This window comes from Poeciliopsis prolifica, unplaced genomic scaffold, assembly GCF_027474105.1.
Source record: "Poeciliopsis prolifica strain line A6 unplaced genomic scaffold, Auburn_PproV2 SCAFFOLD103, whole genome shotgun sequence".
NCBI lineage: Eukaryota > Metazoa > Chordata > Actinopteri > Cyprinodontiformes > Poeciliidae > Poeciliopsis > Poeciliopsis prolifica.
Genome location: NW_026562478.1, coordinates 132,705 through 152,709, shown reverse-complemented (window position 1 = coordinate 152,709; position 20,005 = coordinate 132,705). Strand labels below are relative to the sequence as shown.

General features: G+C 33.7%; 1 protein-coding gene across 1 annotated transcript in view; it reads right to left on the bottom strand.

The window, feature by feature from the left end:
* Positions 1–20,005, bottom strand: part of ppip5k1a (diphosphoinositol pentakisphosphate kinase 1a) — a 52,044-nt gene that overhangs the window by 3,676 nt on the left and 28,363 nt on the right. The window contains exons 28-52 of the mRNA XM_055023534.1: positions 19,846–19,893; positions 18,856–18,918; positions 17,671–17,733; positions 17,425–17,496; positions 17,110–17,166; positions 16,583–16,639; positions 16,249–16,323; positions 16,035–16,097; positions 15,649–15,711; positions 15,402–15,473; positions 15,090–15,146; positions 14,843–14,920; positions 14,558–14,614; positions 14,207–14,281; positions 13,991–14,053; positions 13,086–13,148; positions 12,839–12,910; positions 12,509–12,586; positions 12,223–12,279; positions 11,886–11,960; positions 11,668–11,724; positions 11,018–11,077; positions 8,382–8,444; positions 4,880–4,939; positions 2,656–2,838 (exon numbers count right to left, since the gene is read on the bottom strand). Coding sequence (XP_054879509.1) covers positions 2,656–2,838; positions 4,880–4,939; positions 8,382–8,444; positions 11,018–11,077; positions 11,668–11,724; positions 11,886–11,960; positions 12,223–12,279; positions 12,509–12,586; positions 12,839–12,910; positions 13,086–13,148; positions 13,991–14,053; positions 14,207–14,281; positions 14,558–14,614; positions 14,843–14,920; positions 15,090–15,146; positions 15,402–15,473; positions 15,649–15,711; positions 16,035–16,097; positions 16,249–16,323; positions 16,583–16,639; positions 17,110–17,166; positions 17,425–17,496; positions 17,671–17,733; positions 18,856–18,918; positions 19,846–19,893 — 1,731 coding nt within the window. The remainder of the gene's footprint in view (positions 1–2,655; positions 2,839–4,879; positions 4,940–8,381; positions 8,445–11,017; positions 11,078–11,667; positions 11,725–11,885; positions 11,961–12,222; positions 12,280–12,508; positions 12,587–12,838; positions 12,911–13,085; positions 13,149–13,990; positions 14,054–14,206; positions 14,282–14,557; positions 14,615–14,842; positions 14,921–15,089; positions 15,147–15,401; positions 15,474–15,648; positions 15,712–16,034; positions 16,098–16,248; positions 16,324–16,582; positions 16,640–17,109; positions 17,167–17,424; positions 17,497–17,670; positions 17,734–18,855; positions 18,919–19,845; positions 19,894–20,005) is intronic.

Genomic DNA, 20,005 nt, shown 5'->3' with positions numbered 1-20,005 from the left:
TGGTGTAGCTCTTTAGGTTTAGCATCTACTAGTGTGTTGCTACAGTGCATGAGCATAAAATAAATAGAATATAGTGCTTTAATGTTAGCTTCTGCTAAATACCATGTTGGTGTAGCGCTTTAGCATTAGCTTTTGATAAATGCTGTGTATATATTGTCCTATAGCATTAGTTTAAGTCAAACAAATTGTTGGCGTAGTGCTTTAGCTTCAGCATTAGCAGAGCAAACATCTATGAAAAATGCTTTAGAGTTCAGCACAACTGTTATTTCAGTGAGCAGTTACTGGTTTTGGGTAAAACAAGTAATTTCTGTGAAGCCAACGCATCAATCAAAATCAACAATATTTGGAAGAACTTATGTCAGAAAAAAGCCCAGCTGGTGAAATGTTGAGGTGAAGAAACAGGTGAGGATCACACACCTTCCTACATGAACATTAGGAGAAACCTGGACTGATCCTTACAGACGTTCATGAAAGTATTCATCCCCTTTAAAGATTTTCACATTTTGTCACGTTGCAACATGGAAACAAATAAGAACAAAGCAATGCATCATACTAATTAAGTGAATTAAATAGAAAAAGGGGATCTTGTTGTTCGAACCCTGCTTTAAACTTAATTTACTTTACAAAGTTTACTTTACTGCATCCCACAATGCAACACATACGGAAAGCCATTCGGCTCAAACTCAGCGTACTCCATAAATTAAACCCACCAGAACATAAACAAACAAATAACAATAAGGAAGGAAAATAAACCACAGTGAACATCTCTGGATTTATACGGACACTCACCGGCGTCTCTGAATTTTATTTATGCGTATCAGAATAATGGGGGCTAAGCATAATTGCACATGAAACTTCTAAGGCTTTTATTTAGAAAGCAAATCATCCAAGTGTCTGGCTGAAACATCCCACAATGTGAAAAACTATCAAAGGGTGTGAATACTTTTGCAACGACTCTATGGTTTCAGTTACACAGATGATCAGAATCTGTCCAGAACAGAAATAAGTACAAAAAAGTCCAAAGCAAACCTTTAAAAACAATCAAGAAAATCTGGAGGAATAAATATTTTTCTGTTTTTAAAGACGGTTTTAGATACAATCTGAGGAAAATTTGAAGATTCCAGTCAAATGGTTAATATTTAAGACAATGAGGCTGTCACTGTTTGGTTGCACTTCAAAACTGATCCGCAAAATATAATCCTTGTTAAATTACACTATAAATAAATCAACCTGAATTTAGCTGATTAAATCCAAATAAATCATCGAAGTACAACCATTGATTAAAATTTTATTTCTAATAAATTAGCTTAATGTTTAATGTTATATATTATTCTTAATGGTCATATTTAGATCAAAACTATAATTCTTATAATATTTAAGGAAATTTTAGCCACCAGATGAAAAAAATGCACATTTGGAATTTATGTAACCTAATAAAATAGAATCTGGTATAATAATAATAATACATTGTGGCTTAATACATTAAGTTAATAACGTAAAAGCATTTTTTAAAATATAAAATAATTGTATATTATATACTATAATGCAATAAAACATAATTTAATATCATTTAATCTACTTTCATATATAAAAGTGAAAAATTTTTAAAATTTTATATATTTCAACATAACATTTTGGAAACAGAATTTAACAATTTAAATTAATAAAATGTAATAATTAATATAACGAAACTTTATATATTAATATAATTTGAAATATGTAAAATATGTAACAACTGTCAACTTAGTTGTCATATAATAAAATATAACAATTTAATATATAATCGCAATTTTATAAAATGTAATAAAAAATATTTAATGACATTATTTAATGTATAATAATTTTATAAAGTAAAAATCAATATACAATTCAACCTAATATAACTGAACAGAATTTATAATATCACATAATGTAATTTAACATTTAATATAAAATAGTTTGATATAATAGTTTCATGTTATAACATTTAATACAAGTTAGTGTAATACAATTTACTATAATAAATATAAAACTTTTATATAAAATAATGTCATATAACATATAATTGAACATTTTAATAGGACATTATTTGATATAAATTCATATAATGAAAGATAAAATAATATAATAAAATATAATCAATATAACCATTTAATATCATATAATTTAACCTGATATATATGTTAATAGTCATGTTTGGATCCAATCAATTATTATAAGTACATTTTATAAAATATAATTTCATATAATTTAATAGTTTAATATTACATAATTTGGTATGTCAATATAATAAAGTTCAACTTTTTAATATAAAATAATATATATTTTTATTGTTATGTCTGAGTGAAAATATTTAAGGAAGTTTTCATCCTCAGATGGAAATTTCTGCATATTTGGTATTTAGAGAAGAATAATATGGTTGTAAAGTTTCCTGAGAAATAATTCAGTATTTTCAAGGCGATTGTAGTAAAGTCAGTAATCTGTGTGGTAAAATGGCGGCAGAGCTGGAGTTGCTGAGACTTGCGGCTGAGGCCGCCGCAGCAGAAACAGGCAGGCATGCAGAAACACCAGGAGGCGAAGCAACGGGGGTCAACCACAGAGCAAGCACAGTCCCAACGAAACCAGAGGTTAATCAGAGGCTGGGGGAGCAGGAGGAGGGCGGGGCCTGGGGCTGACCGTGGAGGCACTCTAGGGGGTCCTGGCCGGAGATGAGCCAGTTTCGGAAGAGGCGCAGGTGGTAGGAGCACTGGTGGAGGTGGTGGGCCAGAGCGTGGTCCAGAGAGAGCTGGCGGCGGCCCGAGCTGAGGTCGGTGGATAAAAACCTCAACAACTGGGCCACATGGTGTTCCTCCACGGGCTCTGAGGAAGAAGAGGGAGAGCGAGTGGACAGAGCAGTGGGGGGAACAGAGGATACACAAGGGTTGATGCTGAGGGGGGAGAGAAGGTCTGAGGTACGACAGATGAGACAGGAGGAAGGAGGCGTGTGTAAGGTTGGGCGACTTTATCCACGGGAAGCAGCCGTTAAGCACTGAACGTGAAAAACTCCTTAAAGATTTTGACATTTGTATGATAAAAAATTGGATTTCTGCTTTTTTCTGTTTGTTCCGAGAGAGCTTCAGTGAATACGCTGCGTGTTTTTAGGGATGCACCGATTGCAGGTACGCGCTGCTAAACGGCAGAAAACAACTCATTGCTAAAGAACCATTTATCCGCCGTCAGCGTCCTGCTAGCTGCAGCGTAGCAACGGGGGCGAAGGGTAAGGAGAATGAGCAGCGCCACAAAAGATTGTGATTGACAGCACTAAGACCTGCCTCCTCGCTCTGATTGGTTGTTTTTGGTCTGGACTCGGTTGTAGTCGCTTGATTTTCTTCACAGAAGATCCGTCTCATACAGATTCAGCAGATATGTAAAATATTTTTCAGAAATGTTAACTTTAATTTTAAGTCCTTTTTTGAGCTATTTGGAATGTTCAAAATAAATATGCATGGAAATTAGACAGAATTAGAGCAAGAAGAAAAAAACAAAAAAAACAAAACTCAGAAATGCCTTGATAAGTAAAACAATCATGTTTACGTCATTTGGATTTCGTGATGTGCAGGCGGTTCATTTTACCAGGCGGTGCTGAAGACCAGTTCAGAAAATGCACTTAAATGTGTTTTTCTGCAATTTGTGAACTCAAACGATTTTAATGAATTTCCCATTTAACGGCATTTGATGGTATTTAATCGTTTTCCAACATTTTTAATTATTTTAAACAGTTTGTAACCCTGTTTCACCGCATTTAGTTGTATTTCAGGGCTGGTTGATGGAACTGCAGCATCTGGTGATTGTGTTTAAATACTGAAAAATAAAAATCTAGACTGGGAATTGTGACAATGTGCTTGATCCATGAGGATCTATGTAGTCTAATTCTATGCTCTGTGCTCTGAGCAAAGCCATTCTTTATTTTTATTTTACATTGGCTGTTCTGCTCTTTGTTCACTGACTGAACAAATTCAAGTTGTTTTCACCCGTTTGACCAACGCCGTGAAGCTGTTGGTGTGTTTAAACTGCTGCATTGCTGCAATTATTGCATCAGTTTGTAATTCAGCACATTTATGTCTGTGTTTAAAAAAACAAACATTTTAACCAGTATTCACTTTTCACTTCCAAATCAATGTTGGAAGTGAAGACAGTTGACCGGTGCATCCCTTTCATCCAGGTAAAGCCGTTGGATTATTTGTATGTTTGAAAAAAGTCCAAAGATCAAATCAGAATCTTATTGGTTTGGGAAGTGGAAAAAGTGGCTCAGTGCATCTTTACTGGAGTCCTTTGCTGAAAATGCGCCAAACCACTTTGGTTGCAACTTATGGCTCTTATCTTTCATCCAGTTAAAGCTGTTGCAGCTTTTGGCAACTACTTGATAAACCTTTAGACTTGTGTGACCATTTAAACTGTTTCATCCAAATGTCTTTTGTGTGAACATATCGGCCGTTGTCCTTTGTTGTACGGACGGATATCGGTTGGAAAAGCGCTGCACATCGCCAAACCTTAGTGTGGTGCACCGTGTGTGTGAGGGATGAGCTCTCATCAACGGCAGCAACAGCCAACAGTCAGAAGAAGCAGCAAATCATCCGGGAAGTTCCCAGGGTGTCAGTGAAGCTCAAGGCAAGGCACAGAAAATGACAGGTTGCTCCTCTGCAGCCTCTGGACAGAACCGAGCGACCCGAAGACGGACAACGAAAGCCGCGAAGGAGCAAGAGACACAGCAGCGGCGGCTACGGGAACCAAGGAAGCCCAAACTTCCCCCAGGGTTGTTAAAACATCAACAGACTGCCTGACACCACCCGGTTAATGACATACGGCCTGTGGACGTGTTAATACCAGCACAAACCAGCAGCAGAACCGGTCAGGGCTGTACCTGTCCAACTGCACAAGCGGGACGCAGACGATGTGACGGTGGACGAGTCGTCTTGTGTCCCTGCGGTGAATGACACATCAGTGACAACAGGACAATTTCAGGGTTCATCAGCTGCACAGGCACTAAACAACTCACAAAACCACCAAAAATAAAAACAGCAATTACTCTGTTTAAAAACCAACCACAGTCCCCGACCCGTCGAGCGGAACCAAGAAACTACCATGTGGAGCATGAATAAGAGGCCATCGTTGCACTCTGCTCTAAATCTGGATTTTCCCAAAGCAAAGACACAGAGAAGCATGAGAAGAGCAAACAGGATGACCTTTAACCCTGTCTGAGGATTACAGATTCAACTGGGCAGAGAGCAAAGAAGAAGAGTTAAATCCTAGCATGTGGCTTTAAATCTTCATGCCAACTGGACCTCTCCCAATAACTTCTGCTGGACGATGAATTGTACCACAAGTTATTGCAATAAATGATAATATTGTAGTTCTGAGACCGTTTAAGTAATATAATGTTAATGGCAAAATAAAAATGCAAAAATATTCTGAAAGATCAATAAACTTTAAATTCTAGTAAAAATTTAATTCTGAAACTGGAAAACTCTTTAAATGTCCAACATACATAAACAAAAACATCAAATTAAATGACTTATAATATCTCTGTATACAAAACTATTCTTCAAGAAAGGTTGAGTTGAGACCAAAGCAGCAGATTGACAACTTTTATCATCCAGTTTTTGACAGAAAGACAAGAGAAAAACAATAAATCATGGCAATGGAAATTATTGAGTTCATTTTAATTGATCATGCAATTAATTGATTTATTGTTTATTGCAACAGGCCTAATGGAAGCAAGTGTGTGTTCAATGTAATTACATGCAAACAAACAGACACACACACGCAGACACACACACACATACGCTGCTGAGCAATGACTGATCAGGCGATGGTAACAGATCAGATGTAAAACAGGGTTCCCACCTGAAGGTCACAACTTTTATTTAAAATCATGGAAACTGTGAAAAAATTATTCACATTTTACTTGTTTTACGTATTTTTATAAGATTTTACCAGAGCTAAAATGAAGAAGATAGTCGTGCTTAAAATCTTAAAATGGCTTTTATTTCCATTCACACATTAAAGTTACTGCAAATTTTATTCTGTAGCAAAATACAATAAAAATGTCAGGAAATGTGTTTTCAAACGACAGAAAGTAAAGGAAAAGTTACACTAAAGCTGTAAAAAAATAAAATTATAATTTTCTTCAAATGCCAGAATTTGCTGTATAAAACGACATGACAGGAATATTTTGGCTTATTTAGCCAGAAGAGGAAAAAATTGGAGGTTCATTTTTGAAAGTCATATTTTAAGCTTGCAATTCATTTAGTTTTTTACATATTTAGTTGGAGAATATGTTTCAATTAATATGAGTTACAACAACAATTAATTTCCCTTTGGGATTAATAAAGTATTTCTGAATTGAATAAATATCAAACTAAATATTTCATTAGCTTCAACCTGATATTTAGCTAATATCCCAGTTCAGTTGCCAATAACCGAAAGTGGACTATCAAAATAAAACCGCCTTTTATTGTGACAGTCAACTTCCAGTTATTGGCATGTCAACTAAATATTTAGGTCAGAAGCTAAACATTTAGCTCTAAACTAAATATTTTTCTAATTGACTAAACATTTAGTTTGAAGCTAATATTTAGCTCAGAGCTAAAGATTTAACTAATATCCAAATTCACTAACCAGAGTGGCAATCTAAATATTTAGATCAGAAGTTTTGAAGCAAAGTATTTAGCTTAAAAACTAGAAATTCAGTTTGTACTAAATATTTAGTTTAAATTTTGGCTCGAAGCTGTATATTTAGCTTCCATCTAATATTTGGTAAATATTAGATGGAATATTAAATCCAGCTAATAGATTTGCTAAGTATGCAAATCCATTAGCAAACATTTGCATACTTAGCTAATATGCAAATCTCTTGTGAGTAACTGGAACTATCAAACTGGCAGATTTAATTTTGGTAGTAAACTTCCAGTTATTGGCAAGTGAATTTATATATTACTAACATACGGTATTCAGATGGCTAAAGCAATGACAGGCTACAAATCTCCACCACCTTGGTCACTGATCATCCTAACCTCGCACATGTTCACCCGTGAAACCGACTCGGACGATTTTCCTGTGTTTTCACATGGATGCACAACAAACTACTAGAGTTTGCAGTTCAAATTTTGCTTCAGTCAAAAAAGAACTTGAAAGGCATCTTCAAACAACGATTATTACTGTAGTCAAAAATCAACACTGTCTCATTTCTACATTATAAAACGACGACTATATTCGTGAAGTTAGGGGAAACATGGTAGTAAAAATAAGTAAAAACATCTAAAAATTTAAAATTCATCAAACTCTGCCATGTTAACCACCTGTGTGACAACAACACCACTAATTGGCCTCCTCCTTAAAAAAAACCTACCGTATTCCATTATTTATATGCTGTAATCCAACATAAGAGTACATTCACACCAGCCCAGTTCAGACCATTTTTATCAAACTCCGGTTCCTTTGATTAGAAAGTCCAGTTCGTTTGAATGCAAACTCTGATCCTACAAACCTAGGACTGGGTTTGATTGAAGTGAACTCTGGTGCAAACGTGAACAACAAGTGGCCCAGTGACCGATCCAAAAGTAGGAGGCAGACGACAGCGCAGGGCATTCTGGGTAAATACAACCGAAACAAATGCACTATGCTATCGCTAGCGGGAGAAATTACTCATGACATTAAGCCAAAGACAAAAGAGAAATCCTCCAACACCACTCCATTTTTGTTTACATTTCCTGAAGAAGGAAGTTGGACTTGGTGCAGCGCCCCCACAGGTGAGGAAAGGAACAGATTGCTCAAGCAGTTTGATTGTTTTGCCTCAGAGCAGAGAGAAAGAGAACCACAGCAGCTGGAAATATAATAAATGTCGCAACTCTGATTCCCAATAAAACTGAGTTTATCCAGACTATCAGGTGTGACAACACCTTAAATAATCCTGGTTCATGCCACAGGAACCATGGGAAACTGCAACAAGGACTAACAACAGCCAGGTGGGAAAAACGTTCCCAGTTACAACAAGAATGAGCAACAGGATGATTTCTGCATGGTTAGGAAAATGTTAGCAGTTATATTAAAATTCTTCTGTAATGACCTTTAGAAAATATGCTGACATTCCCAACATTTGTTCATGAGGCTTAAAATGAAGGATTAGTGGGAACCCTGGTTAGACAGAGAATGTCAGTGTTAGAAAAATAAGAGTCCAAAGCGGATGAATTAAAGAAAAATTTGGTAGAAAAACAGCAAAATAACGGAAACCTGAAAATGCTGGAGGGCCATGTGGAATAAAAAAATTTAAAAAAATTATCCAAAGTAGAAAAAAACTAAAAGTTTGAAGGCATGCAAGACAAAGGGAGGTGCAGTGGAATAATACTTGAAAGAAGCAGACGTACCATTAGTCGGATGCTTTGCAAACGACACAGAAAATCGTTTTACTGCCGGCATAGACAACAACTCTGAGGAAATAAAACAAATAAAATAAATAAAAAAATTCACTAGAGTCACCATGAACCAAAACAGCTCACATGTATCATGTTGTGCAAGTCCCTGGGTTTTCCTAATGTGCTTGGGGGAAAGTAAATGGACCTAAACAAATGAGACTCAGAAGGATGTCCTGCTTTCAGGTTTAAGGTAAAACATGCAAAATGTTTGAAGATGTTTTACTCATGGCTGTCAGTGGAACATCTTCAGATGAGGAAGTGACATGACACCATTAAAACTCAAACAATAAACAACAAAAAAGTAAAGAAAATACAAGCCTCCGCTTTCCTAAAGTCAAACCAAGACGAGCCAAACGACGACACTCAGATATTCTGACCAAGTTGCTACAGAAAAACATGCACTAACTCTTTAAAATGTGGAAGAACAGGCTGAAGTAGTTTGATTCCTTCCATTCCTGAAAGCGAGGTGCAACAAGATGGACGACAAAGATGAGACAATCAGGAGGATGGAGGTGAGTCGGCACAGTCCCACACTGACACCTACTGGACGACCGCAGCACTGCAGTCACAACTCAGAAAATGGTTGGTTTTAATGGGAATTTATTTGGATCTTTATGTTTTCTCCTCTTTTGAAGCATGTCCAATACAATCATGCTCAAATGGAGGAATACGGTGGAAAGTGTTGGGCTGGGCAATATGTCAGATTTAAATCTAAAGATCCAGACTCCAAAAAGCCTGGAGAACAACTGATCAACGCCACATTGAAAGGAATACAAGAAAATAAATCTGATCAAAATTAAAAATATGAGCTCAACAATAAGACAAATTATTGCCTTATTTTACATTCATCTTTCTTGCTTTTTTTGTAAAGTTTAAATGTTCCAAAGTGTCAGCAGATTTTAACATAAAACACAAATAAGCAGAGCAGAAAAATTCAGTTTTCTGTCATATATTCCAATTTCCTATGAGCATTAGAGCCATGGTAAAAACAAAGAAAAACAAAAATAGTTATATTGTGAGAAAATATCATGAGAAACAATAATCACAATATTAGGAGAGAAAAAACAATCAGGAAAATTAAGTTATAATATCTGAATAAAGTTGTATGACAGACAGTAAGTCGAAACATTATGAGAAAACAAATCTTATTAATTTTAGAGTAAAGTCATATTACAAGAATACTGTAGAAATAATGTGGAAAAAAAAGCCATGATACATAATTAAAGTCACACCATTACGGAAAGTTGTACCACCATAAAAAAATTCCCAAAAATACGAAATTATTATCATATAAAAGAAGCCAAATTTATGAGAATGAAGTTGTGAGGACAACAACATCCCCACCAAAACAACAATAAAACCCGGGTCACCGGTGAGCTAAAGAAACTGCCAAATAAAAAAAGATTAGTTATTGAGGATTACAGAGAATCCTAATTTTAATCAAAGATTAGCGACAGCAAAGAGAAGAATCTGGAGAAGAAGGTGCAGAGGAACATCAGAGATGTTTGTTCAGGAATTAAGAAAATCAGGCAAACGGAGAAACGTTAGTGACTCGGCACGGTCCCACGTTTCCTTACCACGGCGACGTAATCATCGAAAAACGAGCCAAATTCAAATCAAAATGAATTCTCACTGTTTTGTGTCAGAAAGAGAGACTGAATCCTGCCAGGCCCTCTGCGTCACCACAGCAGCAGCACACTGAGCAGGGCAGAGCTGAAATCAGAACGACACAGCCGCCATCTTAGCGGAACACTTAGAACAAGCACAATGGCAGGCGACCAGAGGACCAGAGGAAGTAATATACCCGTACACTGAAAGCCACAATGGACTTTCAAAATAAAACCCACATATATCCTACGCAATAAAAGCCTTAATATGTTAAACTGGAAGTAATTACTGTTTTTGGTTTTATATGACTGGTATAAGCCAACCACTGTTGCCAAAGTATTTGCATGGCATTTTAAAATGAAGTTTATGAAAGATTTCTAAATAAAAGCCCCGGACACCCATTCATTTTTTTGTTTTAGTTGATTTAAAAGTTATTTCTGGTGCTCATTTTCTGCTTTGATACTCTGACAAGAAATGGAAAAATTTCTGACAAGAAAAAGACCAAAAGAACTGTAGTAAAGCCAGCATCGTCAGTACTTTCTTCTTCCGTGGATTGGAGGAAGCAGCTGTTTTGTGTAACATAACATACAAGAACAACTTAATAGGGATTACTTGGCAGTAATTAACTCCAGTTAGTAGGTCAAAATATTTACAAATGCATTTTAAGCTATGATAGAAGGCACAAAAACCCTAGAAAATATAAAATAACCAAGTAATTTTAGTACATTTACAATAAAAACTGAACTGGTTTGTCCACACTGCCACCTGGTGGCAAAGGATTCATGTAAGTATGTTTGATTTGCCTGTTCTTACCTGTCTCTCACCTGTGGTTTATGTACGACTCATCTGGATTTCCTGCTGCCCTCCACTCCCAAATATTTCAGAAATCCTTCCAATATGGACACTAAAAATCTCCTATGATGTCTACAATAGCTCCTCATACAAACAGACAAGAATGTTGTCACCGTTGTGTTTCTCACCAGAATCTTCATCTTCTGGTGCACTGTCTTTCTTTCTATCTTCAGCATTTCCTCCATCTTCTGATTATCAGAAAATATGTTGTAATTAATAATTGAACTTCATTTAAATTAATATATATATATATATATATATATATATATATATATATATATATATATATATATATATATATATATATATATATATATATAAATAATAGGCAACCAAAACACAACAGTACATAACCTGTTTATCAGAGTTGGGGCGTAAATAGTTGCATCAAATCAATAACATTTTTTTTAAATGTACCTTTAGGAGTATTTTATTTTTACTTTTAAATGAATAATTTTTTCTGAAGTATTTCTACTCTTACTTCAGGATTTTCTGCCTACCGTCTCTGTTTATTTATTTTTACATCTTCACTGTCTGACTAGCAAAAAAAAGTGCTGTAACTAATAACCAGATTTGAAATAAAGCCTAATAAGCAACAAATACATTTTAAATCTGGATTTCACAATAAAAACTGAAGTGAAAATAATGCGAACTCTCTTGCTCTATAAGTTAGAAAATTTAAAATCAAGTTAAAAAATGTAACTGAATAAAAGTTCATTTAGAATCGAGTGAACTGATAATCACTTTGTGGCCTGAAATTACCAGTCAATTTTCTCACCTGATTCGTCCGTTTTATCCTTCTCACTTTTCTTAGTCTCATCTTTTTCACTCTGTTCTATTAGTTAGAAAACAAAAAATATCAAAAGAAAATATGTAAATATATAAATAAATCTATACAATATAAATATATATCCTTATTCTCAATAAATATAGAAATTATTCCATCAGAATGAGTGAAAATCAAGTTCACCTCAAATCACCTGACTACTGTCTCACCTGATCCTCTTCTATCCCTCTCTCTTTTCTCACGCTTCTCACTTTTCTTTGCCTCCTCTTTTGCACTCTGTTCTACTAGTTAGAAAACAAAAATATCAAAATAAAATGCATATATATATGTATATAAATAAGTATAAATCAATGCACAATACATATGGCCTTATTCACAATGAATATTGAGATTATTATGTAAGAATGAGTGAAGATCAAGCAGAAACACTGAGCTGAATGTGAGAAGTTTTATGAATTAGATTTCATTTAAAATCACATTAAAGAAATCTCCTGACTTGATAATCACTTTGTGGCCTCAGCTGAAACCACCTGGCATCTTTCTCACCTGGCTCCTCTGTTTTATCTTTCACACTTTTCACAGCCTCCTCTTTTCCACTCTGCTCTATTAGTTAGATAAAAAATATCAACATAAAGTGCCTATACACATAAATCTATGCACAATATCAACATAAAGCCTTCTTTCTGAATAAATATTGAGATAAAAAATATCGAGCTGAATATGACAAATAGTATAAGATTTCATTTGAAATCACATTAAGGAAATTTCCTGACATGAAAATCATTTTATGGTCTCAACTGAAAAGCCACAGTTGAGGCCACATCTTTCTCACCTGGCTCCTCTGTTTTATCCCTTTCACTTTTCTCACTTTTCTCACTTTTTTCTGCCTTTTCTCTTTTACCAAGTTCTGCTAGTTAGTAAACAAAAAAATATCAAAATAAACTGCATATAAATAAATCTATACAATATAAATATATAGCCTTATTCTCAATAAATATCAAGATCATTACATTGGAGTGAGTTAAAATCAAGTAAAAAAAAACAAAAAACGAGCTTCATGTGACAAGTAGATTTAGATTTCATTTAAAATCATATTAAGAACATTTCCTGACATGAAAATCATTTTGTGGCCTCAACTCAAATCATCTGGCATCTTTCTCACCTGGCTCCTCTGTTTTATCCGTCTCAGTTTTCTCACTTTTCTTGGCCGCCTCCTTTTTATCGAGTTCTACTACTTAGACAACAAAAAATATAAAAATAAACTACGTATATATGAATCTATGAATAATATAAATATATAGCCTTATTCTGAATGAATATTGAGATAATTATATAGGCATGAGTGAAAACTGAAATATTCTAAACTGATAATCACTTTGTGGCCTGAATTCAACTATCAACTTTCTCACCTGATCCTCTTCTACCCCGCTCTCTTTTCTCACTTTTCTTAGCCTCCTCGTTTCCATTCTGTTCTATTAGTCAGCAAACAAAAATATCAAAATAAACTGCATATATATATATATATATATATATATATATATATATATATATATATATATATATATATATATATATGTGTAAATAAATCAATGCACAATACGTATGGCCTAATTCACAATAGATATTATGTAAGAATGAACAAATATCAAGCTAAAAACTGAGCTGAATGTGAGAAGTCACATGAATTAAAGTTAATTTAAATTAATATTAACCCTCCTGTTGTCTTCGGGTCATTTTGACCCGAAGACAACAGGAGGTTAGTCTTATTTTTTTCGTCAAGTTCACATTTGAATTGCTCCAGCAGAAAATTCCATCTGAGTTGTGAACACTGTAGGTCTGATTCAGGACTGTTAGATTTCAAGTTTCTGTATGCAGTTGCAATTAAAAAAATGTTTTATAAGGGCTTGTCCTCGGGTCATGTCAACCCGAGGGCAACAGGAGGGGGGGAAATTTGAAAAGATATCAGTTTTACGGAGATCAGTGATGCCATTCCATACTGTTTGCCTGTCCAGCTGTAATTTCCTTAGTCTTCCGGTCAGTCTGACCTGAGGCCTGGGTTTAGTTATTTTTATTTCTTTTGCAAAGTTCACATTTGAATTGCTTGAGCCTAAACTTCCCCCTGAGTTGTGCACACCGTAGTTCTGATGCAGGACTGTTAGATTAAAGTTTCTGTATGCAGCTGCAATTGAAAAACATATTTTTAAGGGCTTGTCCTCGGTCGACATGAGCCGAGGACAACAGGAGGGTTAAGGAAATCTCCTGACATGGAAATCATTTTGTGACCTCAACTGAAATCATCTGGCGTCTTTCTCACCTGATTCCTCCGTTATATCTGGCTCACGTTTCTTGACGACCTCTTTTTTACTGAGTTCTGTCACTTAAATAACAAAAAAAACTATCAAAATAAAGTCTTTATGTAGAAATCTGTAAATACTATAAATATATAGCCTTATTCTCAATAAATATGAAATTATTCCATCAGAATGAGTGAAAATCAAGTTCACCTCAAATCACCTGACTACTGTCTCACCTGATCCTCTTCTATCCCTCTCTCTTTTCTCACGCTTCTCACTTTTCTTTGCCTCCTCTTTTGGACTCTGTTCTACTAGTTAGAAAACAAAAATATCAAAATAAAATGCATATATATGTATATAAATAAGTATAAATCAAAGCACAATACAATCAATGCACAATACATATGGCCTTATTCACAATGAATATTGAGATTATCATGTAAGAATGAGTGAAGATCAAGCAGAAACACTGAGCTGAATGTGAGAAGTTTTATGAATTAGATTTCATTTAAAATCACATTAAAGAAATCTCCTGACTTGATAATCACTTTGTGGCCTCAGCTGAAACCACCTGGCATCTTTCTCACCTGGCTCCTCTGTTTTATCTTTCACACTTTTCACAGCCTCCTCTTTTCCACTCTGCTCTATTAGTTAGATAAAAAATATCAACATAAAGTGCCTATACACATAAATCTATGCACAATATCAACATAAAGCCTTCTTCTGAATAAATATTGAGATAAAAAATATCGAGCTGAATATGACAAATAGTATAAGATTTCATTTGAAATCACATTAAGGAAATTTCCTGACATGAAAATCATTTTATGGTCTCAACTGAAAAGCCACAGTTGAGGCCACATCTTTCTCACCTGGCTCCTCTGTTTTATCCCTTTCACTTTTCTCACTTTTCTCACTTTTTTCTGCCTTTTCTCTTTTACCAAGTTCTGCTAGTTAGTAAACAAAAATAATATAAACTGCATATAAATAAATCTATACAATATAAATATATAGCCTTATTCACAATAGACATTGAGATTATTATATAGGCATGAGTGAAAATTGAAATATTCTGAACTGATAACTTAGAGGCCTGAAATCACCAGACAATTTTCTCACCTGATTCGTCCGTTTTATCCTTCTCACTTTTCCTAGTCTCATCTTTTTCACTCTGTTCTATTAGTTAGAAAACAAAAAATATCAAAAGAAAATCCAAATATATAAATAAATCTATACAATATAAATATATAGCCTTATTCTCAATAAATATCAAGATCATTACATTGGAGTGAGTTAAAATCAAGTAAAAAAAAAAAAAACGAGCTTCATGTGACAAGTAGATTTAGATTTCATTTAAAATCATATTAAGAAAATTTCCTGACATGAAATCATTTTGTGGCCTCAACTCAAATCATCTGGCATCTTTCTCACCTGGCTCCTCTGTTTTATCCGTCTCAGTTTTCTCACTTTTCTTGGCCGCCTCCTTTTTATCGAGTTCTACTACTTAGACAACAAAAAATATAAAAATAAACTACGTATATATGAATCTATGAATAATATAAATATATAGCCTTATTCTGAATAAATATTGAGATAATTATATAGGCATGAGTGAAAACTGAAATATTCTAAACTGATAATCACTTTGTGGCCTGAATTCAACTATCAACTTTCTCACCTGATCCTCTTCTACCCCGCTCTCTTTTCTCACTTTTCTTAGCCTCCTCGTTTCCATTCTGTTCTATTAGTCAGCAAACAAAAATATCAAAATAAACTGCATATATATATATATATATATATATATATATATATATATATATATATATATATATATATATATATATATATATATATATATATATATATGTAAATAAATCAATGCACAATACGTATGGCCTAATTCACAATAGATATTATGTAAGAATGAACAAATATCAAGCTAAAAACTGAGCTGAATGTGAGAAGTCACATGAATTAAAGTTAATTTAAATTAATATTAAGGAAATCTCCTGACATGGAAATCATTTTGTGACCTCAACTGAAATCATCTGGCGTCTTTCTCACCTGATTCCTCCGTTATATCTGGCTCACGTTTCTTGACGACCTCTTTTTTACTGAGTTCTGTCACTTAAATAACAAAAAAAACTATCAAATAAAGTCTTTATGTAGAAATCTGTAAATACTATAAATATATATCCTTATTCTCAATAAATAGAAATTATTCCATCAGAATGAGTGAAAATCAAGTTCACCTCAAATCACCTGACTACTGTCTCACCTGATCCTCTTCTATCCCTCTCTCTTTTCTCACGCTTCTCACTTTTCTTTGCCTCCTCTTTTGCACTCTGTTCTACTAGTTAGAAAACAAAAATATCAAAATAAAATGCATATATATGCATATAAATAAGTATAAATCAATGCACAATACATATGGCCTTATTCACAATGAATATTGAGATTATCATGTAAGAATGAGTGAAGATCAAGCTGAATCACTGAGCTGAATGTGAGAAGATTATGAATTAGATTTAATTTAAAATCACATTAAAGAAATCTCCTGACTTGATAATCACTTTGTGGCCTCAGCTGAAACCACCTGGAAACTTTCTCACCTGGCTCCTCTGTTTTATCTTTCACACTTTTCACAGCCTCCTCTTTTCCACTCTGCTCTATTAGTTAGATAAAAAATATCAACATAAAGTGCCTATACACATAAATCTATGCACAATATCAACATAAAGCCTTCTTCTGAATAAATATTGAGATAAAAATATCGAGCTGAATATGACAAATAGTATAAGATTTCATTTGAAATCACATTAAGGAAATTTCCTGACATGAAAATCATTTTATGGTCTCAACTGAAAAGCCACAGTTGAGGCCACATCTTTCTCACCTGGCTCCTCTGTTTTATCCGTCTCACTTTTCTCACTTTTTTCTGCCTTTTCTCTTTTACCAAGTTCTGCTAGTTAGTAAACAAAAAAATATCAAAATAAACTGCATATAAATAAATCTATACAATATAAATATATAGCCTTATTCACAATAGACATTGAGATTATTATATAGGCATGAGTGAAAATTGAAATATTCTGAACTGATAACTTAGAGGCCTGAAATCACCAGACAATTTTCTCACCTGATTCGTCCGTTTTATCCTTCTCACTTTTCCTAGTCTCATCTTTTTCACTCTGTTCTATTAGTTAGAAAACAAAAAATATCAAAAGAAAATCCAAATATATAAATAAATCTATACAATATAAATATATAGCCTTATTCTCAATAAATATCAAGATCATTACATTGGAGTGAGTTAAAATCAAGTAAAAAAAAAAAAAAAACGAGCTTCATGTGACAAGTAGATTTAGATTTCATTTAAAATCATATTAAGAACATTTCCTGACATGAAAATCATTTTGTGGCCTCAACTCAAATCATCTGGCATCTTTCTCACCTGGCTCCTCTGTTTTATCCGTCTCAGTTTTCTCACTTTTCTTGGCCGCCTCCTTTTTATCGAGTTCTACTACTTAGACAACAAAAATATAAAAATAAACTACGTATATATGAATCTATGAATAATATAAATATATAGCCTTATTCTGAATGAATATTGAGATAATTATATAGGCATGAGTGAAAACTGAAATATTCTAAACTGATAATCACTTTGTGGCCTGAATTCAACTATCAACTTTCTCACCTGATCCTCTTCTACCCCGCTCTCTTTTCTCACTTTTCTTAGCCTCCTCGTTTCCATTCTGTTCTATTAGTCAGCAAACAAAAATATCAAAATAAACTGCATATATATATATATATATATATGTAAATAAATCAATGCACAATACATATGGCCTTATTCACAATAGATATTATGTAAGAATGAGCAAAAATCAAGCTAAAAACTGAGCTGAATGTGAGAAGTCATATGAATTAAAGTTAATTTAAATTAATATTAAGGAAATCTCCTGACATTGACATCATTTTGTGACCTCAACTGAAATCATCTGGCATCTTTCTCACCGGATTCCTCCGTTATATCTGGCTCACGTTTCTCACGTTTCTTGACGACCTCTTTTTTACTGAGTTCTGTCACTTAAATAAAAAAAAACTATCAAAATAAAGTCTTTATGTAGAAATCTGTAAATACTATAAATATATATCCTTATTCTCAATAAATACAGAAATTATTCCATCAGAATGAGTGAAAATCAAGTTCACCTCAAATCACCTGACTACTGTCTCACCTGATCCTCTTCTATCCCTCTCTCTTTCTCACGCTTCTCACTTTTCTTTGCCTCCTCTTTTGCACTCTGTTCTACTAGTTAGAAAACAAAAATATCAAAATAAAATGCATATATATGTATATAAATAAGTATAAATCAAAGCACAATACATATGGCCTTATTCACAATGAATATTGAGATTATTATGTAAGAATGAGTGAAGATCAATCTGAAACACTGAGCTGAATGTGAGAAGTTTTATGAATTAGATTTCATTTAAAATCACATTAAAGAAATCTCCTGACTTGATAATCACTTTGTAGCCTCAGCTGAAACCACCTGGAAACTTTCTCACCTGGCTCCTCTGTTTTATCTGTCTCAGTTTTCTCACTTTTCTCGGTCATCTCTCTTTTACCGAGTTCTACTAGTTAGAAAACAAAAAAACATCAAAAGAAAATATGTAAATATATAAATAAATCTACACAATATGAATATATAGCCTTAATCTCAATAAATATTGATATTATTACATAAGGATGAGTGACAAATTGAGCTGAAAGTGACTATTTGAAAAGAAGTTAATTTAAAATCACCTTAAAGAAATATTGTGACTTGATAATCATTTTGTGACCTCAACTGAAATCATCTGGCGTCTTTCTCACCTGATTCCTCCGTTATATCTGGCTCACGTTTCTTGACGACCTCTTTTTTACTGAGTTCTGTCACTTAAATAACAAAAAAAACTATCAAAATAAAGTCTTTATGTAGAAATCTGTAAATACTATAAATATATATCCTTATTCTCAATAAATATAGAAATTATTCCATCAGAATGAGTGAAAATCAAGTTCACCTCAAATCACCTGACTACTGTCTCACCTGATCCTCTTCTATCCCTCTCTTTTTCTCACGCTTCTCACTTTTCTTTGCCTCCTCTTTTGCACTCTGTTCTACTAGTTAGAAAACAAAAATATCAAAATAAAATGCATATATATGCATATAAATAAGTATAAATCAATGCACAATACAATCAATGCACAATACATATGGCCTTATTCACAATGAATATTGAGATTATCATGTAAGAATGAGTGAAGATCAAGCTGAATCACTGAGCTGAATGTGAGAAGATTATGAATTAGATTTAATTTAAAATCACATTAAAGAAAATCTTCCGACATGAAAATAAAAAATTTTTTGACCTCAACTCAAATCACCTGGTATCTTTCTCACCTGACTCTTCTGACTCACGTTTCTTGGCCACTTCTCTTTTACCAAGTTCAACCCGTTATACAACAAAAGGGAAATCTCCTGAACTGATAATCACTTTATGGCCTCAAATCACCTGGCAACTTTCTCACCTGCTTCATCTTTTCTTGGCCACTTCTCTTTTACCCAGTTCCGTTGCTTAATAAACAAAAAACCTATCAAACTAAAATGTGTATATATATAAATCTATGCATCACATCTATAGATAGAATTATTCTCAGCAAATATTGAGATGAATACATAAGAATGAGTGAAACTCAAGTTAAAACATTGAGCTGAGTGTGACAAGTTGCATGAATTAAAGTGAATTTAAAATCAGACTAAAATAATCTCCTGACTTGATAATCATTTTGTGGTTTTAAATCACCTGACAGCTTCCTCACCTGCTTTCTTTCCTCTTTTGACCTGTTCTCTTCTCCTTTGTTCTCTTGCTTAAAAACAAAAAAATATTAAAATAAAGTTCATATATATTTATATAAACCTCAAGTGTTACATTAAAAGATTAATTTGCTTGTTTGACCGTTTTGCTTTTAATGACAGAAA